The sequence below is a fragment of the Bubalus bubalis genome, chromosome 9 (assembly GCF_019923935.1).
Source record: "Bubalus bubalis isolate 160015118507 breed Murrah chromosome 9, NDDB_SH_1, whole genome shotgun sequence".
In the NCBI taxonomy this organism is placed as follows: Eukaryota; Metazoa; Chordata; class Mammalia; order Artiodactyla; family Bovidae; genus Bubalus; species Bubalus bubalis.
Genome location: NC_059165.1, coordinates 96,283,709 through 96,306,504, shown reverse-complemented (window position 1 = coordinate 96,306,504; position 22,796 = coordinate 96,283,709). Strand labels below are relative to the sequence as shown.

The following is a 22,796-nucleotide window of genomic DNA, read 5'->3' as shown; positions in this document are numbered from 1 at the left end:
GCTGTGACCATGACCTTATGCGGCTTCCCAGGTGGCGCTAGTGGTAAAGACCCAGCCTGCCAATGCAGGAGATGTAAGAGATGTGGGTTCGATCCCTGGATCGGGAAGATTCCCCTGGAGGAGGGCATTTTCCGCTGGAAAATCCCATGGAGAGAAGAGCCTGGTGTGCTACAATCTGTAGGGTTGCACAGAGTCACGCACGACTGAAGTGATGGAACACGCACGTTATGAGGTCGGGACTGCAGTTCACTGCAACTGACAGATGAAACTGATGGAGCCCCAGCAAGATGAGGCTGCACAGCCAGAGGGGAGGCAGCTCTGAACCCTGAAACATGCCCTCTGGATTCCTTGGAGGGTGCCAGCCCTCTTTGTGGGAAGGGCCCAGGGATGGTCCGGCCATACCTCAGAGGGACTGCGGCCCTGCAGGGGGGCCTCGCCGTCGAAGCAGATCTCCAGGAGGGTGGCACCAAAGCCCCACTTGTCGGCTGCGGTGCTCAGGCTGTTGGCTCCACCAGACAGGCACTCAGGGGCTGTCCAGGGGATCCGCTCCACCCGCTCTGGGGGCCGGGGTCAGAGGTCAGCAAGGTAAAGGAGTGGGGTAGCCCATCCCTGTGTCCAGCACCTCCTGGGTCCTCACCCTCCCTGGAGAGGGCACTCAGGCCCACGCCGGGGTCACTCAGCTTGATGAAGGGGCTGGTGCCCTCCACCAGCCCCAGCCGTGCCAGCAGGATGTTCCGGCCACACACGTTGCCATGAACCAGGCTTTTGTCTTCCTGGAGTGGGGTGGAAAGGGGGCATGGTCACTGGGGACTGTAGATCCTACCCTTACCCATCCCACATGGCCCAGGTAAAAAAGACAATTGTGGTTATTATGGATATGGCAGTACATTGTCACAGTGACAAGGCAGTCCAAGGTCCCCAGTGAGTCCTTCTTGTTTTCCCAGCACTGGAGGCCAAGGCTCTCAGGGACAAAAGGCCAGAGGACCTCATGTTGTCCTCAGCCTGTGTCAGGCACACTCCTGCCCCAGGGCCTTTGCATTGTCTGCTCCCCCTGCTGGAATGCACCGCCCCTAGATGTCCTCATACCCCCCACCCCTGCCCCACATCCCCTCCAGGTGCCCTTAATGAGACTTTCCCCGACCCACCTATTTAAGGCTTCACCTCTTCCCCAAACTGCAGCAAATCCTCATCTCCACCTCTGCTTTTTTTCCCACAGTTCTTGCTACTTTATGACACATCATGTAATATACTTAATTATTACTGGGCTGGGCAAAAAGTCCATTCAGTTTTTTCTGTAAGATGCTATGGAAAAGCCAGAACAGACTTTTTGACCAACCCAGCGTTTCTTGTTTATCCCTCCCAAGTAAAATGCCAGCTTCCCCCAAGAATGGAGACTTCTGCCTATTTTCTTCTCTCCTAGGTCCCCAGGGCCTAGGACAGAGCCTGGCACACAGAGGGTGTTCTGGAAATGGGTGACTGGACTCAAGGGGGCTGAAGATGAATGGCAAGAAAGAGCAAACAGAAGCAACTCCCTTAGGGTCTTGGATATCAAGCTGGGGAGTCAGGGGGATATGGGAGCCACAGGGGTGGGTGAGCAGAGGAGGTTCATGGAAAGATCTAGTGGGTAGAGGGATGTGTTGAGGCCTCCATACCCAATCAGGGGCTTCCCAGGTGGCACTAGTGGTAAAGAACCCACCTTTCAATACAAGAGACATTAGGGATGTGGGTTCGATCCCTGGGTCGGGAAGATACCCTGGAGGAGGGCATGGCAACCCACTCTAGTATTCTTGCCTAGAAAATCTCATGGACGGAGGAGCCTGGCAGGCTACAGTCCACACAGGGTTGCAAAGAGTCAGACACGACTGAAGTGACTTAGCAAGCATGCTCCCCTGAATGCAGGGGCTGCCCTGGCCCTCACCACCCACTCAGGCCCAGCCTGCAGGCCACGCACCAGGTAACTGAGGGCGCTGGCCAGCTGCTGGGCCACTGTCAACTTCCAGGCCAGGGGCACGCGGCCCCTCTCCCGCCGCAGCCATACGTCCAGGGGCCCGTGCTCCACGTACTCGGTCACCATGATGTCTGCAAAGGCCTGGTCACTTTAGATGCTGCACACCCGTACACCCTCCAGAGTGCCGGGGGCAGGACCCATGGGCTGAGGCTCCCCTGGGGCAGGGCACCAGGGGAGACTTGGGAGTGACTTTAGGGAGAAGAGAAACATGGGCTGGAGTGCAGGCTGAGGTGGGGGCAGGGTGAGGCCAAGGTGCAAGGCGGCATTGGAGTCCAGGCAGAGAGGAGGCTGAGAGTAAGTGATGGAGGTCAGGAGGGGCCTGGGGAGCCAGGGGGAGGCGTAGATGATTGGAGGGAGAGGAGCTGGAGGTTGGAGCCTGAGTGACACTTGGATCCTCCTGTGCACCGGGAGGGGTGCGGGGTCAGCACGCGGGCCAGTATTGGGGAGAAAGAGGAGAGATGGAGCTTTGGGTCTGGGGGCTTCCCGTGGTCACCCTATACAATGAAGTACATGCAGAGGAGGCAGGGTGGAGGAACAGGGGCTGAGCTCTGGGAAGACAGCGGGGCCAGCAACGCTGGGGTCTGCATGGTGCCACAGCACAGAAGGGGTCAGAAGGTACACAAGGGTGGGGCTGTAGAGGTGTCTGATGGTAAAGGGAGTTTGGGATGCAGTCTGGAATCAGAGTGGAGGTGGAGGGTTGGGGTGTAGCCAGGGATCACAGTGCAGGTAAGGGTTAAAGTGTAGACAGGGTTCAGGGTGTAGGTGAGAGTCGAACAGGCACAGATTGGGGAGCGGTCAGGGCTCGGAGTGTAGTCAAGGGGTCAGTGGACAGTCAGGGATGAGGATGAAGGTCAAGAGTCTAAGTGGGGCCGGGCTGTCAATGGGGAGGGGATGTTGGGGGGGGTCTGTGTGTCGGGGGCAGGGGCCACTCACTCTCGGAGCCGTGCACGAAGACACCGTGCACGAAGGCCAGGTGCACGTGGGAGACCTGGCTCATGAGGCTGGCTGTCTCGTAGAAGGCCTGAGGGGACAGGGCGGGTTAGGGGGCCGCAGACCCCTCCATCCTGCCCCGTACCCCTGGGCTGCGCTCACTTACCAGGGCGATGTCGTGGTGACTGGGGTCTAGCACCTTGAGTACCACGCGCAGCTCCTGCCCATGGTCCCCAGCGGGCGTGGGGGGTTCCTCGCCATCTGCCTTGTCCTCCTCGGGGCCTCTGCCCCCCACTCGCAAGAGGCCCTCATACACGTTGGTCCTTGTGCCCTGGCCCAAGTGGGACAGCTGGGGGAATGTGGAGGGGAAGCTCTCCATGACAACAGCGTAAGGCTGCCTCTCTGGTGCCCCATACTGCAGCGTTCCTCCCCCCTCCCTCCATCCCACCCCCCATCCCCTATCCCAGTCTCATCCCCCCCATCCAGGCCCCCCAAACCCCCCCACCACCCCAACCGCTGCCACGCACCTGGGTGATGTCTTCCTGGCGGACTCGGTAGAAGCTGAGATGACTGAGGTTGAGCGGTCTGGTGCTGGCCTGAGGCCCCCGCGTGACGATGAGGTTGGAGATCTCTGGGGGTGGGAGTGGTCCTTGAGGGCTGTCATGGATGGGAGAGGCCTCCCCCCACCCAAATTCCCTCGAGGCGCCCCCATCTCCGTACCTCCAGGCCGGGGCAGGCAGCAGCGACACAGGGAAAAGCAGTCGTCGCCGGCCCGCAGCGAGCAGTCCTGCAGGGCGGCCCGCAGGTCCCGCACGCTGGGGAAAGACCGGCCCCAGCCCTCCAGCATGACTGTCCCGGCCTGGAGCTCGATAGGGAACTTCCGCAGGCGCAAGCCCTTAGTGCCCGGAGCCTGCAGCTGGTGGCAGCAGGGGTGGCGGCGGTGAGCAGGGGTCCAGGCAGGGAGCAAGCCCAGCCCCGGCCCAGGACCCCCCGCCCCACGCCCACCTGGTCGCGCTGGGCCACCGTGAGGATGAGGCGGTGGAGGTGGCTGGTGCTCCAGTGGATAAGGTAGAGGCCAGCCTCGGGCTTCAGCTTGGCCAGCACAAATGGCTCCCTAGGTGGGTGGTGGGTAGGAGCGGGGGACCATTAGGGCACCTGGGGGCACTGCTGGACCCACGCCTGGCAACAAAGACACATAAAACCTGCCCAGCAGGGCACACTCCCAGCTGGGAGAAATGTCAGACACTGTGTCTGAACACACACGGTGTCTGAACACACACATGAAATGTCACACCGTCCATGCATGAAAACTCACACAGACACAGAGCAGACACACACTCATGCATAATAATTGTCAGGTACCGTGGCAAACAAGGCGACACACACAAGCACAGAGGAAACAGCTGTCAGACGGCAGCTGAACACACGCCCAGCCACAGACCCCACCACTCCCAGTTCGGTTCAATTCAGTTCAGTCGCTCAGTCGTGTTCGACTCTTTGCGACCCCATGGACTGCAGCACACCAGGCTTCCCTGTCCATCACCAACTCCCAGAATTTACCCAAACTCACCCTCCATTGAGTCGGTGATGCCATCCAACCATCTCATCCTCTGTCGTCTCCTTCTCCTCCTGCCTGCAATCTTTCCCAGCATCAGGGCCTTTTCAAATGAGTCAGTTCTTTGCAACAGGTGGCCAAAGTATTGAAGTTTCAGCTTCAGCATCAGTCCAATGAATATTCAGAAATATTCCAATGAATATTCAGGACTGATTTCCTTTAGGATGGACTGGTTGGCTCTCCTTGCAGTCCAAGGGACTCTCAAGAGTCTTCTCCAACACCATAGTTCAAAAGCGTCAGTTCTTCAGCACTCAGCTTTCTTTATGGTCCAACTCTCACATCCATACATGACCACTGGAAAAACCATAGTTTTGACTAGATGGACCTTTGTTGGCAAAGTAATGTCTCTGCTTTTTAATATGTTGTCTAGGTTGGTCATAACTTTCCTTCCAAGGAGTAAGTGTCTTTTAATGTCATGGCTGCAATCACCATCTGCAGTGATTTTGGAGCCTCCCAAAATAAAGTCTGTCACTGTTTCCACTGTTTCCCCATCTATTTGCCATGAAGTGATGGGACCAGATGCCATGATCTTAGTTTTCTGAATGTTGAGCTTTAAGCCAACTTTTCACTCTCCTCTTTCACTTTCATCAAGAGGCTCTTTAGTTCTTCTTTGCTTTCTGCCATAAGGGTGGTGTCATCTGCATAACTGAGGTTATTGATATTTCTCCCTGCAATCTTGATTCCAGCTTGTGCTTCCTCCAGCCCAGCGTTTCTCATGATGTACTTTGCATATAAGTTAAACAAGCAGGGTGACAATATACAGCCTTGATGTACTCCTTTCCCTATTTGGAACCAGTCTGTTGTTCCATGTCCAGTTTGAACTGTTGCTTCCTGACCTGCATACACATTTCTCAAGAGGCAGGTCAGGTGGTCTGGTATTCCCATCTCTTTAAAAATTGTCCACAATTTGTGGTGATTCGCACAGTCAAAGGCTTTGCCATAGTCAATAAAGCAGAAATAGATGTTTTTCTGGAACTCTCTTGCTTTTTCGATGATCCAACGGATGTTGGCAATTTGATCTCTGGTTCCTTTGCCTTTTCTAAATCCAGCTTGAACATCTGGAAGTTCACGGTTCACGTACTGTTGAAGCCTCATTTGGAGAATTTTGAGCATTACTTTACTAGTGTGTGAGATGACTACAATTGTGTGGCAGTTTGAGCATTCTTTGGCATTGCCTTTCTTTGCAATTGGAATGAAAACTGACCTTTTCCAGTCCCGTGGCCACTGCTGAGTTTTCCAAATTTGCTGGCATATTGAGTGCAGCACTTTCACAGCATCATCTTTTAGGATTTCAAATAGCGCAGCTGGAATTCCATCACCTCCTTTGTTCTCAGTGATGCTTTCTAGGCCCACCTGACTTCGCATTCCAGGATGTCTGGCTCTAGGTGAGTGATCATACTGTCATGATTATCTGGGTCATGAAGATCTTTTTTGTATAGTTCTGTGTATTTTTGCCGCCTCTTCTTAATATCTTCTGCTTCTGTTAGGTCCATTCCATTTCTGTCCTTTACTGAGCCCATCTTTGCATGAAGTGTTTCCTTGGTATCTCTAATTTTCTTGAAGAGAACTCTCGTCTTTCCAATTCTATTGTTTTGCTCTATTTCTTTGCATTGATCACTGAGGAAGGCTTTCTTCTCTCTCCTTGCTATTCTTTGGAACTCTCCATTCAAATGGGTATATCTTTCCTTTTCTCCTTTGCTTTTCGCTTCTCTTCTTTTCACAGCTATTTGTAAGGCCTCTTCAAACAGCCATTTTGCTTTTTTGCATTCCTTTTTCCTGGGGATGATCTTGATTCCTATCTCCTGTACAATGTCATGAACCTCTGTTCATAGTTCTTCAGGCACTCTGTCTATCAGATCTAATCCCTTGAATCTATTTCTCACTTTCACTGTATAATCATAAGGGATTTGATTTAGGTCATACCTGAATGGTCTAGTGGTTTTCCCTGCTTTCTTCAATTTAAGTCTGAATTTGGCAATAAGGAGTTGATGATCTGAGCCACAGTCAGCTCCTGGTCTTGTTTTTGCTGACTGTATAGAGCTTCTCCATCTTCGGCTGCAAAGAATATAATCAATCTGATTTCGGTATTGACCATCTGGTGAAGTCCATGTGTAGAGTCTTCTCTTGTGTTGTTGGAAGAGGGTGTTTGCTATGACCAGTGCATTCTCTTGGCAAAACTCTATTAGCCTTTGCCCTGCTTCATTCTGTATTCCAAGGACAAATTTGCCTGTTACTCCAGGTGTTTCTTGACTTCCTACTTCCTACTTGTGTCGCCATGCCCAGGGTGACACACAGTACAGTCTGGTACACACACAAAGGTCAAAGATCACAGACACAGCTGCTCCCCCAGTGTAACATTACAGCCCAGGGGCCAGCATTCCAGACCCAGAGGTGAGCACGGTCATAAACACAAACAGGAACCATGAGGTGACATAGCCCCACGGGCCCCCGCAGCTATACAGACTGGATGTTTGCCTCCCCTAAAGTTGGACTTCCCTGGCGGCTCAGCGGATAAGGATCCACCTGCCAACGCAGGGGACACGGGTTTGATCCCTGCTCTGGGAGAATTCCACATGCTGTGTAGCAGTTAAGCCCACAAGCCCTAACCACTGAACCCCGCTAGCCCTAGTGCCTGTGCTCCAGAACAAGAGAAGCCCCGGCCATGAGAAGCCCGCACACCACAGCTAGAGAGCAACCCCTGCTCGCTGCAACTAGAGAAGAGTCTGAGTAAAGCAACGAAGACCCAGCACAGCCAAAACTAACTAAATAAATAGAAGTTTAAAAAAGAATACAATTAGTTCCTATGTTGAAGCTCTAACCCCCAAGGTGATGGCGTTAGGAGGTGGGCCTGGGGGGAGGTGATGAATCATGAGGGTAGAGCCCTCATGAATGGGATTCAGTTCAGTTTAGTTCAGTCGCTCAGTCGGGTCCGACTCTTTGCGACCCCGTGAATGGCAGCACGCCAGGCCTCCCTGTCCATCACCATTTCCCGGAGTTCACTCAGACTCACGTCCATCGAGTCAGTGATGCCATCCAGCCATCTCATCCTCTGTCGTCCCCTTCTCCTGCCCCCAATCCCTCCCAGCATCAGAGTCTTTTCCAATGAGTCAACTCTTCACATGAGGTGGCCAAAGTACTGTAGTTTCAGCTTTAGCATCATTCCTTCCAAAGAAATCCCAGGGATGATCTCCTTCAGAATGGACTGGTTGGATCTCCTTGCAGTCCAAGGGACTCTCAAGAGTCTTCTCCAACACCACAGTTCAAAAGCATCAATTCTTCGGCGCTCAGCCTTTTTCACAGTCCAACTCTCACATCCATACATGACCACAGGGAAAACCGTAGCCTTGACTAGACGGACCTGGGATTAGTGACTTACAAAAAACGGACCCCAGAGATCTCACTCACCCCTTCCACCATATGAGGACACAGCCAGAAGACTGAACTTGTGGTTATGAAACAGGAAGTAGGGCTCTCACAGACATCAGATCTGTTAACACCTTGCACTTGGACTTCAGAACTTGAGGAGTGTCTGTGGTTTCTAAGCCACTCAGCCATTGGTATTCTATTCGAATGGACTAAGACGATGCTGACATGGCCCACAGACTTCCATGAGGCCACAGCTCCTTGAGAGGTGAGGAGGCCTCACCCTCCTCTGGAGTACAGACTAGGCTGGGAGGGGTGAGACCTCTTATGATGCACCCCCAACCCACATCGGCAGCTAGTCCCAGTGTCACAGGTAGGGCAAGGGATACCCAAGGCCAGAGGAGCTGACAGTCACAAACCCCAACCTGGCAGCAAATGGGAGGCCACACACACACATCAGTGACCTTATAAGCCCTGACACTCAACCTTCTCAGCCACACACGTCCAGGCAGGCATGCGCAGTGCCTCGCAGTAACCAGGGGTGAGTCACATTACAACTCCGGGGTGGAAACGCCCACATGTATATCTCAATGGCCACCAGCATCTGAGAAACGCACAGCCGCGAAAAAGTCACCAGTCAGGTGTGAAAATATGCGCTGACAATTTAAAATGCAGTTGGGAGACTTCCCTGGCGGTCCAGCAGTTAAACTCTGTGCTTCCATTGCAGGGGGCATGGGTTCAAGGTTCAGTCCCTGGTCGGGGGGATTGAGTTCCCACAACCTCATGACAATGTCAAAAAACACAACAAGAGAAACAAAACAAAATCAAATGCAGTCACCAGAGCAGTGACACAGCTGTTAAATGTCCAGACACGCATGGGGACCCAGTCCCAAAGCCAGGCACTCTCAGAATGGCACAGCACCCACGCCATTACAGGTGCCCTCTCTCCCTGCATAACCTCTGCCTGCACACATGCATGGGTCACACATGCACCCACGTGAGCACTCACTGATGTGAACGCATGTACAATGCGGTATGAGTGAATCCTTGCACAGTACACGCAGGCCCATACAGACACACGTGTACGCACTAGACACAAATGCTCGCACACACATGCACCCACACACATGCATGTAGACTCAGGACACACACACTGATACGTACTCACTGAGACTTGAATGTCTGCACACCAATGTGCACTCATACAGGTGGGTGGACACACAGGCCTTCCCACCCCAAGACGCACAGGCACACACTAAGACGTCAATGTGCACACACTTTGTTTAAACTCCACAGTCCCTAGAGCTCTCTGTCCAGCCAGCAGCTGCCCCTCCTGCCCTGTCCCCCCCGGCCCCCGCCCCCCGCCGAGGCACTCACAGCAGGGGGCCATGGATACCATCCTGGATACTCATCACCAGCCGTGGAGGAGCCACCTCGTGGCACAGGTAGTGGTTTGAGTCGGTGGTCAGGCGGAAGTAGCCATCCACCAGCGACACCAAGGATAGGGCCGCAGCCCGGGAAGGCAGGGTCAGCTCCTGCGGGCCGGGGGATCATCAGGCAGGCATCACAGGCCAGAGGCATCTCCCCCCTCAGCCCAGTCCACAGCCCCAGGCCCCACCAGGCACTTGTTGTCCTGACAATGGATGCTGACGTGGCGTTCCTTCAGCACCATGTGGGTGATGTCCTGGAAGTCACAGAAGTAGGACCAGGGGCTCTCTCGAGGCCTGTCCACTGGCTCGCTGTCCACCTCCTTGGCCTTCATTTTCTTCCCAGATGGGTCAGCATCAGGCATCCTGCTGCCACCACCAGCACCACCATCAGCAGGCCCCTGGAAGCCAGGAAGTGGGGCAGGTGAACAGAGCAGGGCTGTGCCTGTTCAGTCCTCCTGCCCTTCCCTCCCTGGGGAGAGGCAGAAGCCGGAAGGGCCAGGTTACCTATTCGGGCATCTATCCATGAATGCAGGGTCACGGGCTGGACAGGGACCCATCCAGAGAGATACAGTCACCAGAAGATGGAACTTTGGGGAGGGCAGAAAGGGGGCTCCTAGTCCTCTTGGCCCCAGAGGTCAAAGGTGTTCTCCAGAAGCAGAGACCCTAGCCATCAGCTCCCCAGGGAGGGAAGGCAGAGGATTCATCACCATGGGGTTGAGACAGCTGCTGTCCCTCCATTGAGGGCCAAGCTGAAGGAAATGCGCTTGGCCTAGAGCTTATCCAGGCTGATCAGGTAACCAAATATGTGGCATAGAAAATTTTTAATTCCACGGCAGACTAGAAGAATGTTGTATTATTGGAAGGGTTCTGGAACCAACATGCATTGGAAATGCTTAGGCAGAACATTAAGACTGAAATTAATTCTTGATTGCAGGCCTTATTAGAACCTTTAAGACACTATCCAAGAAACAGACCCTCACTCACAGACAAACATATCCCAGAGCCATGTAGGGAAAACCACCTTTGCCATAGCCACCTTCCGAGGCCAAAGTCAAGGCTGAGCAGGAGCCCACACCCTCCACTGTTAGATGGTAGAGGCACCCCACTCACCTCCGCCGGTACCAGCCGCCACCGGATGCCTTCCGTGCCTGACACCAGCACCTCGTGGGTGGGGGGTCCAGCAGCAGACTCAGACCCGGGGTCGGGAGGGGCCTGCCCACCGTCCCGGATGTAGCAGGGCTCCCCGTTGGCTTGGGACTGCAGCTCCAGGTGGCACACGGGCACACGCTCTGTGCCAAAGCGGGGTGCCAGTCGCTCGAGCGTGGCCAGGTACTTCACCATGACGACCTGCTGGGACAGGCAGCCCGGCTGGAAGGCCCGCAGGAACTTGCGGAAGATGCTCCGTTGGCGCAGCCGTGTCAGAGCGTTGTGCTGCCGGATCTGCCGCCGGAAGGAGCGTGGGATGCAATCCTTGAAGCTGTGGGGATGACCAAGAGGGGCAGTTCAGGGGCCCCGGCTGGGCCATGACGGAGAAGTGGTTTAACCTCTCTGAACCTCAGCTGCCTCATCTAGAAAACAGGCAAGCTAAATGCCATCGACAGATGAGCAGAGAGAGATGCGGTATACATATATAATGGAATGCTATGCAGCCGTGAAAAATAACGAAATCGTGTCAGCTGCAGCAACATGGATGCAACTAGAAATTGTCATACTGAGTGAAGTAAGTCAGAAGGAGAAAGACAAATACCATATGATATCACTTATACGTGGATTCTAAAACCCGACAGGGAGTTCCCTGTTGGTCCTGTTGTTAAGACTGTATTCCCAACGTAGAGGCCCTGGGTTTGATCCCTGGTTGGAGAACTAAGATCCCACATACCACAACTAACCTTGTGTGCCACAACTACTGAGCCCCATGCATTCTAGAGACTATGTACCACAACTAGAAAAGCCTGCACAACATGATGAAGAAAACAGTGCAGCCAGAAATTTTAAAAATTAATAATTAAAAAATATATATGACACAAATGAACTTCTCTACCAAACAGAAGCAGAATTATGGACATAGAGAACAGGCTGGTGGTTGCCAGGGAGAGGGAGTTGGGGGAGAGACAGAGTGGGAGGCTGGGGTTAGCAGATGCAAGCTTTAGTATGGATAGACAACAAGATCCTACTGTATTGCAAAGAGAACCATATTCAATATTCTGTGATAAGCTATAATTGAAAAGAATATTTAAAATATATATATATATAACTGAATCACTTTGCTGTACAGCAGAAATTAACACATTATAAATCAACTGTACTTCAATCAAAAATATTAAAGCTAAAAAATATTAAAATTGAATAAAAGTACAAACAATAAAAAGCAGGCAGGCTGTTATGAAAGTGGAAAGAAAATGTGATAAAGCACAAGCATAGCAAGGCCAAATGGTGTCAGGGCCAGGGCCCAGGACTCTGGAGGGGACTACATGGCTGAAATTCCAGATATTGGGTGAATTACTTAAGCTCTAAGGAGCTCCGTCCTTTCATCTGTAAAATGGAATCAGTACCCATATCTAGGGCTGACAAGAGAATTAGGACTATTGATTGGCACAAAATAAAGACTATGTGAGTATTGGCTATTGTTATTACTAGAGAAATCACTATTGTTTTGATCATTAATATGATTATCAATAAAAGGACAGCTCTGGGAAGCCCCTCTGCTCCTCACAAAGCCGTACTCTTCACCTCTTCTCCTGCCTGCACTGCCCACCAGCAGAGCCCATTTATTTTATTATGTATGTATGTATGTATTTTTTTATTTTTTGGTTGTGCTGGGGGAATACAGGCTCTAGAGAGAAGGCTCAGTAGTTCTGGCACAGGGGTGGCACGTGGGATCTTCCCGAACCAGAAATCAAATCCAAGTCCCCTGCATTGGCAGGTGGATTCCTAGACCAGCAAAGTCCCCAGCATAGCCCATTCAGATTACAGGTTTCTACACCCCATCCTGGGTTTCCCCAGTGGCTCAGTGTGATAAAGAATCCCTCTGCCAATGCAGGAGACGTGAATTCAATCCCTGGGTTAGGAAAAGTCCCCTGGAGAAGGAAATGGCAACCCACTCCAGTATTGTTGCCTAGGAAATCCCATGGACAGAAGAGCCTGGGGGACTATAGTCCATGAACTCGCAAAGAGTTGGACATGACTGAGCAATTAAACACACACACACACACATACACACACGCACGTGTGCCTTATCTTCCATGTCCCAAGCCATTTTTTCCATCCCTTGAACAGAGAGATCCTAAAGCTCAAGGTTCTAGCTGTCTTTTGCCCCTATTCCCAAGCTTTCCAGGGCTCCCTAAAGACCTGGAGGGAAAAAGACCCCCGATTAGGGCCTGGCTGACTCCAGCACTTGGGCAATTGCATTCTAAGTTCAATTGCCCTGGAAACGGGCCTTTGCTGCCTGCTGCCTCTGGGCCTCTGTATATGCTGTTCCCTCTGCCTCCACTGTTTTGCCAAAGCAGTCCACATCTGGATAAAGCCAACTCAACCTTCAGGTCTTAGCAGAAATGTCACCCCAGGAGCATCATCTGATAGCCAGGCTGGATAGGGTGCTTCCTCTGTGCTCCCTAGCATCCTGGCTTCATGGTCACAGCCCTGGTCCTCCAGAGTGATAACACGACAGGGATTGAAAAATATGTGCTTTAAGAATTGCAGAGATGGGTATATACCTATGGCCGATTTGTAGAACATTGTAAAGCAATTCAGTTCAGTTCAGTTGCTCAGTCGTGTCCAACTCTTTCCAACTCCATGAATCACAGCACGCCAGGCCTCCCTGTCCATCACCAACTCCCAGAGTTTACCCAAACTCATGTCCATCGAGTCGGTGATGCCATCCAGCCATCTCATCCTCTGTCATCCCCTTCTCCTCCTGCCCCCAATCCTTCCCAGCATCAGGGTCTTTTCCAATGAGTCAACTCTTCGCATGAGGTGGCCAAAGTATTGGAGTTTCAGCCTCAGCATCAGTCTTTCCAGTGAACACCCAGGACTGATCTCCTTTAAGATGGACTGGTTGGATCTCCTTGCAGTCCAAGGGACTCTCAAGAGTCTTCTCCAACACCACAGTTCAAAAGTGTCAATTCTTCGGTGCTCAGCTTTCTTCACAGTCCAACTCTCACATCCATACATGATCACTGGAAAAACCATAGCCTTGACTAAATGGACCTTTGTTAGCAAAGTAATGTCTCTGCTTTTGAATATGCTATCTAGGTTGGTCATAACTTTTCTTCCAAGGAGTAAGCGTCTTTTAATTTCATGGCTGCAATCACCATCTGCAGTGATTTTGGAGCCCCCAAAAATAAAGTCTGACACTGTTTCCACTGTTTCCCCATCTATTTCCCATGACGTGATTATCCTCCAATTAAAAATAAATAAATTAAAAAAAAAAAAAAAGGAATTGCGGTCCTAGGATTTCCCTGGTGGTTCAGAGGTAAAGAATCCATGTGTCAACGCAGGGGACAGGGGTTCAATCCCTGATCTGGGACGATTCCATATGCTGCAGAGCAACTTAGCCCATACGCCACAACTGTTGAACCTGTGCTCTAGGGCCCGTGCTTGGCAAAAAATCACTGCAGTGAGAAGCCCGTGCACTGCAGCTAGAGAGTAGCCTCTGCTCGCCACAACTAGAGAAAAGCCTACGCAGCAACAAAGACCCAGCATAACCAAAAATAAATAAATAAATAATTTCAAAAAGAATTGCAGGTCCTAGGACTTCCCTGGTGGTCTAGTCATCAAGAACATGCCTTTCAATGCAGGGGACGCAGGCTCGATCCTTGGTCGGGGAACTAAGACCCCATATGACTTGAGGCAACTTACCCCACACGCTGCAACTAGAGAGATCACGAAGATTCCATATACCTCAACTAAGACTCGATGCAGCCAAAAATGAAATAAATAATTTTTGTTTTCTTTAAATGCAGGTCGTGGGACATTCCCTGGCTGTTTTCAGTGGTTAGGATTTGGCACTTTCATAGCTGTAGCCTTGGTTTCAAACCCTGATGGGGGAACTAAGATCCCACAAGCTACATAGCACAGCCAAACAAAGAAAAACAAAAAACTGCAGGGTTGCCACTTCCAGGCAGTGTGCCCTGATTGCTCCAGTCCTCACCTCATTGGAGGTGAGTAACTCCCCAGACTTCTGCCTTTTCCCTTCCCTTGAATTCTAGGGAGTCATCCAAGCTCACTCTACTCCAGCCATACTTCCTCCAACACATCAGGCACAGCCCAGGCTCAGGGGTTTTGTACTGGCTGATACCTCTGGAAAATTCTCTTCTCACAAATACCCACCTGGCTCCCTCCTTTACTTCCTTCAAATCTCTGAAAGTGAATGTCACCTTTTCAGTGAGAAACTGATGACCCAGTTTTAAACTGTACACCCCTCATTCTCTGATACCCCTTCCTCTTTTCCAGTTTAATTTTTCCCCATTGCATTCGTCACCATCAAAAACACTATACATTTTACTTTTGTATTTCGTTTATTGCCTGTCTTCTCCATCAAATATGAGCTCCAGGGACTTCCCTGGTGGTCTAGTGGCTAAGACTCTATGTTCCCAAGGCAGGGGGCCCTGGGCTCGATCCCTGGTCAGGGAACTAGATCCCATGTGTCACAACTAAGAGTTTGCACGCTGAAACTAAAGATCCTGCATGCTGCAACTAAGACCAAGCACAGCCAAAATAAATACACAATTTTTTTTTTAAGTGAGCTCTAAGAAGTCACAGATTTCGTCTGCCTGGTTTACTGTTGTGTGTCCAACACCCAAAACTAGTACCAGCACACAGTAGGTGCTCAATAAATGTTTGTTGAATGAATGAAGGCATGGCAGTATGCAAGGTCTACCTGGCCTTCAGATACACGGGCATGTCCACCCACCTGTGCAATGTCCCCGCCCCATTCCCAGATACCTGGTCTTCTTGGCCACCTTTTCAAGGGGGACACCGTTGCGGAGAGCGAGGTGGCAGAGGTGCAAAAGGGCCATGCCCAGGCTCTCATTCTGAAAGTGGTGGATCTCCTCCTCACTGGACAGCTCCCATAGTGATGCCACGTCATTTACAAATTCATGCTTGCCCTGGGGATGGGGAATCAGGCAGAAAGGGAGGTGTGAGAACCTGTTCACTCCCCAGCTTCCGGTTACTTTCAGGAAGGGGGGACCCCATATGTATGCCTCATCTGCCCAATCCTATGCCTGTGACAGACATCTCTAATCAACCACAGTACTCTTACCCCTGCAACCCTAAGAGTCCAAAACCCTTTTGTTCAGGCAGCCGAAGGATCCCAGATGGCATGACTGAAACCCACTACCTATAGCAAATTGGGAGGGAAGTGGGGGCTCCTCAATTGCCCAAGGTCCCTCACAAATAGTCACACCTCCCCAGCCCTGCTCACACCTGCTCAAAGAGGTACTCAAAGGAGGCAGGGTCCAGGAGTTGCACCCCCTGCTCTGCCTGTTCTGAGGAAGTCTCGGCCCCTGGGGGCCCACAGCGGTACACAGCTGGCTCCTGAGGATTCGTGCCATGCCAGTTTCGGAAATAAAACCTGCAGGAAAGGAGGGGGTGCAGTCGAGGTTTAGCATGGACTCAGGCCAAGTCTTGGCAGGTGGGGTCAGGGGAGGGAGGGGAGAGGACAAAAGCCTTCTAAGGGGACTTTGCCCACCTCATGCGGAAGTACAGCGTCAGGCTGGAGTCCCTGGAGGTATCCAGGATGTGATTTGGAGGCAGCCAGACCTGGGCCTGGGCATCGAAGAGGGCAAAAAGATTGAAGCAGGGTGGAGTGATGCCTGCACAGGGGAGAAATGAATCAGGAAGTTGATGTCTGCTCCCATTAGCCTTGTGGACTCCCAGACCTGTCTCCCTTCACAACCTCTCCCTGGCCTCCTCCCCTGCCAAAAGAAGACAATGCAATATGTAGACCATACTGTGGCCACACAGAAAAACTACATGTCCCAGTCTCCCTTGCAGCTAGGATGAGGGCATTGAACAGTTTTTTTGGCCAATGGCAAGAAGGAATATACATTTTCCAGGTCTAGAAATAAACTCTCCTGTCCTCTTCCCTACCCCGGGAATGTTGGAGACCCCTAATGCCTAGTGGTGAAACTACAAGATAGAGGGGAACCATTTGACCAGCATTAAATGCTAGGGCATCAGCATTAAATGGTTACATCTGGTGGCTCAGATGGTAAAGAATCTGACTGCAATGCAGAAAACCCAGGTTCGATCCCTGGCTCGGGAATATACCCTGGAGAAGGGAATGGCTACCCACTCCAGTTCTCTTGCCTGGAGAATTCCATGGGCAGAGGGCCCTGGTGGACTACAGCCCATGGGGTCGCAAAGAGTCAGACATGTTTAAGCAACTAACACTTTCACTATCAGACTTACAGTAAATTTTCATTGTCTTAACCCAGGAGAATTTGGGGGATGCTGCTTGTTACCACAGCAAACCTAGCATAGACTAACACAGCTCTTCAGACTGCTGGCACTTTGCCTGTCTCTCTCTGAACTCCAGCCCCAGAGAAATACCCGACTACCCTGGGCTGTCACCCTGTAGATATCTCTGACCCCCTGAGATGTGCTTTGTTCCAAACAGATCTCATCTGAGGTCCCCAAATTTGCCCCCTCTCAGCATGGTTCTCTAAGCCAGGATTTCATCTTTGTCCTTAACTCATCCCACCCCCTCAGACTGGTCACAAGTCCTGTTCTTTCTGCACCCTTCATTCTCTCTAGGATCCACCCACTTCCTTCAAATACAAAACCCAGTCCCAGCTCCAGATTTATTGTCATTCCCCACACCGGCCACCCAAGCATCTTTTTTTATACGTACATCACTTAAAAACTGTATCTAAAATAGTTCTTTTAGAATAATTTATAATCACCCAAGTACCAGCCACTAAAGAAATAAAACTTGGCAAGTCCGACTGAAACCCCCAACTACATCCACCTCCTCTCCCCTGTCGCAAATAGGTAACCATACTCCTGAACTAGAGTTTATCATTTTCATATTTTCTATGACCTAGTTTTAAATGCTATAAACTTGAATGTGGTATTATATCATAGGTGTCCTTCAGCAATTTGTTTTTTCAGGCTATGATAGCTTTTAAGCTTCACACATGATACATGTAACTTTGGTTGAATATCTTTTTCCTGGCTGCATAGTATTTCAGTGTTCAACCACATGCAACTGATCTGTGCAGTCTCCTCTGCACAGACTTTGAGATGGCCTCTTATTTCTCAGTAAAATAAATGAGGCTGCTCTGAACACTCTCGTGTGTGTCTCCTGGAACACATGAGCTGAGTGCTTGTAGACTGCATATCTAGGAGTGGAAGTGTGTGCCCTCAGGGAATGTATTCAAGTTATATGATGCCAAATTGCTCTACAAAAATCACTGCATCCAGGAATTCCCCAGAAGTCCAATGGTTAGGACTTGATGCTTTCACTGCTGAGGACCCAGATTCAACCCCTGGTTGGGGAACTAAGATCCCACAAGCCACATGGCATGGCCAAAAAAAAAAAAAAAATCGTGACATCCAAGTGTACTGCACCCCAAAGAAGGAGCACGCCTCCCTGTGAGACAGCTTCCTAAAGAACCAATCTGTGGGCCTTCCCTAGTGGTCCAGTGCTTAAGAATCCATTTTCCAATGCAGGGGATGCAGGTTCAATCTCTGGTCTGAGAACTACGGTCCCACATGCTATAGGGCAACTAAGCCCATAAGCCACAAGTGACGAGTTCCTACACCGCAGCAAAGATCTGATGCAGCCAATAAATAAATATTTAAAATAAAGACAAAAGACAAATATTAGAGGAAGATATTCTTTGAAAAAAAAAGAACCAATCTATTTCACTCTCTGGCTTAAACCTTCCATGGCTCCCCCTTTGCCCCATAAGAAAGCTCAACCCCCTCAGCAATGAACAACCATGACCTGGACCCAGAGAGTCATGGTCTGCTTTCAATATCTAGTTTCCCTTTTAAATTCTTGAAACTGATATTCTAGTTATTCTTAAGATCTTTTGCTTCCTCAAACAGATCAGGTTCTCGGGATCTTGACCAGGCATGATTCACACGCCTAGCAAACCTGTCTAACTTCTTTATAGTCAGAGACTTCTGGTGGTCCAGTGGCTAAGACTCTGCGCTCCCAATGCAGGGGGCCCACGTTCTATGCCTGGTCAGAGAACTAGATTGAACGTGTCGCAACTAAAAATCTCAAGTGCCATAACTAAGACCTGATGCAGTCAATAATAAATAAATAAATTTTTTTAAAAAAGAATCAGCCTTCAGTGGAAAAGTACGAAGTGTTATAGAAATCTACCAGAAAGCCCCCATTCAGTTATGGGGCAGGGGGGTTGAGAGAGTGTCCTGGAGGAAGGGGTAGGTAAGTGAAGTCCCCTTGAAGATACCCTCTCCTCCTCTGGCAGAAGACATTAGACTTCTGAGCACATCCACTGCAAGCTCTCATGACCATTCCATGTTTCCCTACTGCTCCTGGGAAGAAGTCTAAACTCTAGACTCTCCCTCTGGGGTTTAAGGCCCTTAAGCTTTAAGGTTTAAGACCTGACTCTGGCTGACCTCTCACCCATCATCTCCCTTCCTGGAGTTCCTTGCTCCTAACCTCACCCACCACATTTTGCTCCCGCCACAACAGCCAGAGCATCTTTGACCCTTGAGTCCAACCATGTTCCTCCTTTGCTCACAGTCCTCCACAGCTCCCACCTCACTTGCAGTAAAATTCGAAGTCTTCCCTGAGGCCCAGAAGGCTCTGCACAACCGGCACCATCACCTGTTCACCCTCACCTATCCCTGTCTCCCCTTCACTCACGTGGCTACAGCCACACTGGCCTCACAGTTACCAGTAAGTTCCCACCTCAGGGCCTTTGCACTTGCTGTTCTCACTGCCAGATGTCCCTGTGGCTTGCTCCCTTATCTCCTCAAGTTTTAAATCTTTTTTTTTTTTTTGGCTGCACCATATGGCTTATGGCATCTTAGTTCCCAATCAGGGATTGAACCCTGGCTCCCATCCCCACAGTGGAAGTTCAGAGTATTAACCTTTGGACCACCAGGCAAGTTCCCAAGTGTTAAATCTTTTACCATCATCTCTCACAGCTCGCCTCCTATTCAGTTTCCTTATTTATTGCATTTCTTGCTGAGCCCTATAAGAATTCAGATGCAATGCAAGAGACCTAGGTTTGATCCTTGGGTTGGGATGATCCCCTGGAGAAGGGAATGGCAATCCACTGAAGTATTCTTGCCTGGGAAATCCCATAGACAGAGGACCCCGGCAGGCTACAGTTCATGGGGTTGCAAAGAGTTGGACACAACGGAGCAACTAACACTTTCACTTTCATTAGAATATCAGCTTTTTACAAAACTGATTGCAAATTACAGAGGCAGTAATTGGGGGCTGGCACACAGAAGGTGCTCACTCAACGCGGGATGCATGAATGGGCAGACAACTGGATGAACGGGGCCCAGTGGCTGCTGGCACCCCCACCCCGCCATGGGGCCGATGGCCAGGACTCACCGACTTTGTGTGCGATGTGGATGCAGACATCCTCCGCGGTCAGTGTGGGCTCAGTGAAGGTGACCCAGGGCTCCCCACCACTGGGGCCAGCCCAGTGCAGAAGCACTTTCAGGCCTTCTCTGGTGGCCATGGGCTGAGCTCCGTCCCCGTTGGGCTGCCTGCCCCTGGTGGTGGCCCTCCATTGGCACAGAGGCATGTTCTTGACAGCTGGCCTGCCTGTGAAGGAACATCCTATCAACCCCCCAGGCCTCAGCCTTGAGGGCCCTTTTTAGTACCTCAACCTTCCCACCTCCAGACTGAAGGGAAAGATTTGGGACCCCTCACTGGGCAAATTTAGGCACCCAATTCCCCTCCATGGGCCTCAGTTTCCACATCTGTTTGATGGAGCTGGGGTTTGCGACACCCTCCCCCCACGCTACATCAGTCATGAACAGCACCACCACCAACCCCTTTACTGGACAAATTCGCCAATACAAAAGTCTGCCCTGAACCCACCTTTCCAAAATAACCTGGGTGGTCAGACAGACCTGGGGGTGAATCTTGTGTCAACTCAGGTGCAAGTCACTTAGTCATGTTGGGCCTCAGTCTCCCCATCTGGAAAATAGACATGCTGAGAATGTTGCCATGAAGAGACAGTTGTGACATTTCTACATTCCTTTTAAAGAAACCTTTAAACTAGAGTCGTAAGGGAGTTATGCACTACTGGTACATATTGTGGGCAGGTAATGACTTACTATTGCCATTCTGTTGTTTTCTGGTTGTTTTGTAGACAGGTTCTTCCTTGTTTCTTATCCTGCTGTCTGTGTTTGGATGAAATTACTACAGGATTTTTCCCTTGTGGTTACCCTAAGTTTAGTAAGTTTAAGATGTGTTATGTCATTTTGATATTTGGCAAAACTAATACAATTATGTAAAGTTTAAAAAAAAAAAAAAAGATGTGTTATGAGACTTACAAAACATACCTCACACTGACAATACCCTCTTTTAAGCTAAGAGCTTCCCTTTAGTAGAATTTGTAAACTTTACATTTTTAATTCTCCACCTCACATTTTGATTACTGCTGTTACACCTCACATTTTTTATAAATTGTAGTTATGGCTATTTTTTTCTACGTTTTTTAAAAACTAGAGTTATAAATCAATTAGGTTGTGATGTTTCAACACAGTTCTGTATGTTACACATTAAAAATCTTGATACAGGCATGACCAAATAACAAATATGATAAACTCAAGAATGAAGTCATTATCATTAATTTAATAATCATAGCCGTTTCTCTCTTTCAGCCGATATTCCTGCCTCCTACATCTACCCCTACTAGTGACTCCGGTCCCTGCTGGCTCCCTGAGCGGCCGAGGGGTTCTGTTCAGCTCGTTTCCCAACAATCTGGAACTTTTTGAGAGACAGACCCAGGGTCCAGGCTTCCTGGGGTCTCCAAGTATTTCCGGAGAAGGACTGTCAGCAATTAAAGCGACGTTACTCGTTTAAGACGTGATGAGGGAAAAACAGAATATCGCAATTGCATAATCCCGTATTTGTCAGGAATCAACTTCTCTCGGAGCCTGTTTCCTCATTTGGAAAATAGTCATAAAACAGTCTCTATCTCTCAAAGGGTTGTTGGGAGGATTCAATGAGCTTGAAGCAGAGAAAAGGCTCCGCGAGGGGCCTGGCAAACACTTAGTAAGTGTTCGCAAAGTCGGACACGACTGACCTACTGAACAACAACAAACGAGATTATCTTTGAGATAAGACCCTAGGGACCGAGCTTTTGTAGTGACCATCTCCTCCTTCCTCATCCCCTCTGAGCACAGATCTAGCTTTGAAGATGAAGTCTAAGCGAGGTCCGCAGCCCCCAACCCCCTAACCCCCCACCTCCCCGCCAGAAACCTCCAAACCCTGCTGGCAGGGGCAGAAACCGAGCTGTGTACCCACCCGGCATCGATCAGTCACAAGGCAGTGTGGGGGCTTCTAACCACCTCCTGCAAAGGGCAGTTCCGCCAGCGGCATCCTTCCTGATGATCTCCCGGGCGTGCTCCCTCGCGCCCCATTCCAGACTCACCCTTTCCCCGGAACTCGCTACAACCTGGGACCCCGCCCCACCGCCCGGGGCAGCGGTCTCTTGATCGCCCCTGGAACAGCACCTCCCATTGGTCGCCTGAAACGGGCACATTCATTGGTCATCGTCCTGCTCCGCCCCCTTCACTACTACGGTGGCTCCCCTATAGGTTCAGGCTTCAAGTTTCGCTCAACTGGGCGGGAGAGGGTGGACTCTCTGCGGCGCCGCGACTTTAATCACCCACGCAGGCGTGGATCCAAGCAAGTCAGGCTTCTAGACCTTACCCTGGTGCAAGGCCAGATCGTCATCTCGGCGATCAAGGTTGCAGCTGGCTGCCATTCAATCCTCCAACCCCGCTGCCATGTGGCCCTACATTCCGTCCTGCCTCTCCTCCCAGTCTGCGTGGCCAGCCCGGCTTCTCAGTTGAGACACCCCACCAACCACCAACCACCCCCACCTCCGCCTTCTGGAGGAGGCATTCAGGGCCCACCAGCTCACATTCCTTTTCTGATCACCCATAGCCCTGACGCTGGGAAAGATTGAGGGCAAGAGGAGAAGGGGACGACAGGATGAGATGGTTGGATGGCATCCCTGACTCAATAGACACCTGCGAGATAGTTAAGGACAGGGAAGCCTGGCTTGCTTCAGTTCATGGGGTGGCAAAGAGTGACCGAAAAACAACAAAATCCTGTTCTCTGAGGCCTCTTTGCTCAAGGTAGCAGCTCAGGCGTCCCACCTGGTCCAAGTTCTGATCCCTGCAAAACAAGTCGCTGCTATTTATATTTACAGAGAAGGCTGTGCACTCAGCGTTTCATACACATTATTTCATTTTGTTGCAGGAAGAGGGA

General features: G+C 50.7%; 1 protein-coding gene across 9 annotated transcripts in view; it reads right to left on the bottom strand.

The window, feature by feature from the left end:
• The window catches only part of TYK2 (tyrosine kinase 2), a 28,098-nt gene extending 6,083 nt beyond the window's left edge, over window positions 1-22,015 (bottom strand). For 2 of the 9 annotated variants that reach the window (XM_006068342.3, XR_003111524.2), the window contains exons 1-18: window positions 21,825-22,015; window positions 20,630-20,741; window positions 20,391-20,489; window positions 19,896-20,111; window positions 16,038-16,161; window positions 15,773-15,920; window positions 15,290-15,453; window positions 10,457-10,823; window positions 9,535-9,744; window positions 9,294-9,451; window positions 3,944-4,052; window positions 3,659-3,854; window positions 3,466-3,569; window positions 3,105-3,287; window positions 2,942-3,029; window positions 1,952-2,079; window positions 638-773; window positions 403-557 (exon numbers count right to left, since the gene is read on the bottom strand). In XM_006068342.3, coding sequence (XP_006068404.3) covers window positions 403-557; window positions 638-773; window positions 1,952-2,079; window positions 2,942-3,029; window positions 3,105-3,287; window positions 3,466-3,569; window positions 3,659-3,854; window positions 3,944-4,052; window positions 9,294-9,451; window positions 9,535-9,744; window positions 10,457-10,823; window positions 15,290-15,453; window positions 15,773-15,920; window positions 16,038-16,161; window positions 19,896-20,091 — 2,466 coding nt within the window. In that variant the 5' untranslated portion in view covers window positions 20,092-20,111; window positions 20,391-20,489; window positions 20,630-20,741; window positions 21,825-22,015. Of the gene's footprint in view, window positions 1-402; window positions 558-637; window positions 774-1,951; window positions 2,080-2,941; window positions 3,030-3,104; window positions 3,288-3,465; window positions 3,570-3,658; window positions 3,855-3,943; window positions 4,053-9,293; window positions 9,452-9,534; window positions 9,745-10,456; window positions 10,824-15,289; window positions 15,454-15,772; window positions 15,921-16,037; window positions 16,162-19,895; window positions 20,112-20,390; window positions 20,490-20,629; window positions 20,742-21,824 lie in introns of those variants that run through there. The other 7 variants (XM_044948626.1, XM_025293539.2, XM_006068339.3 and 4 more) reach the window with 6 other exon arrangements.
• Window positions 22,016-22,796: the final 781 nt, after the last annotated feature.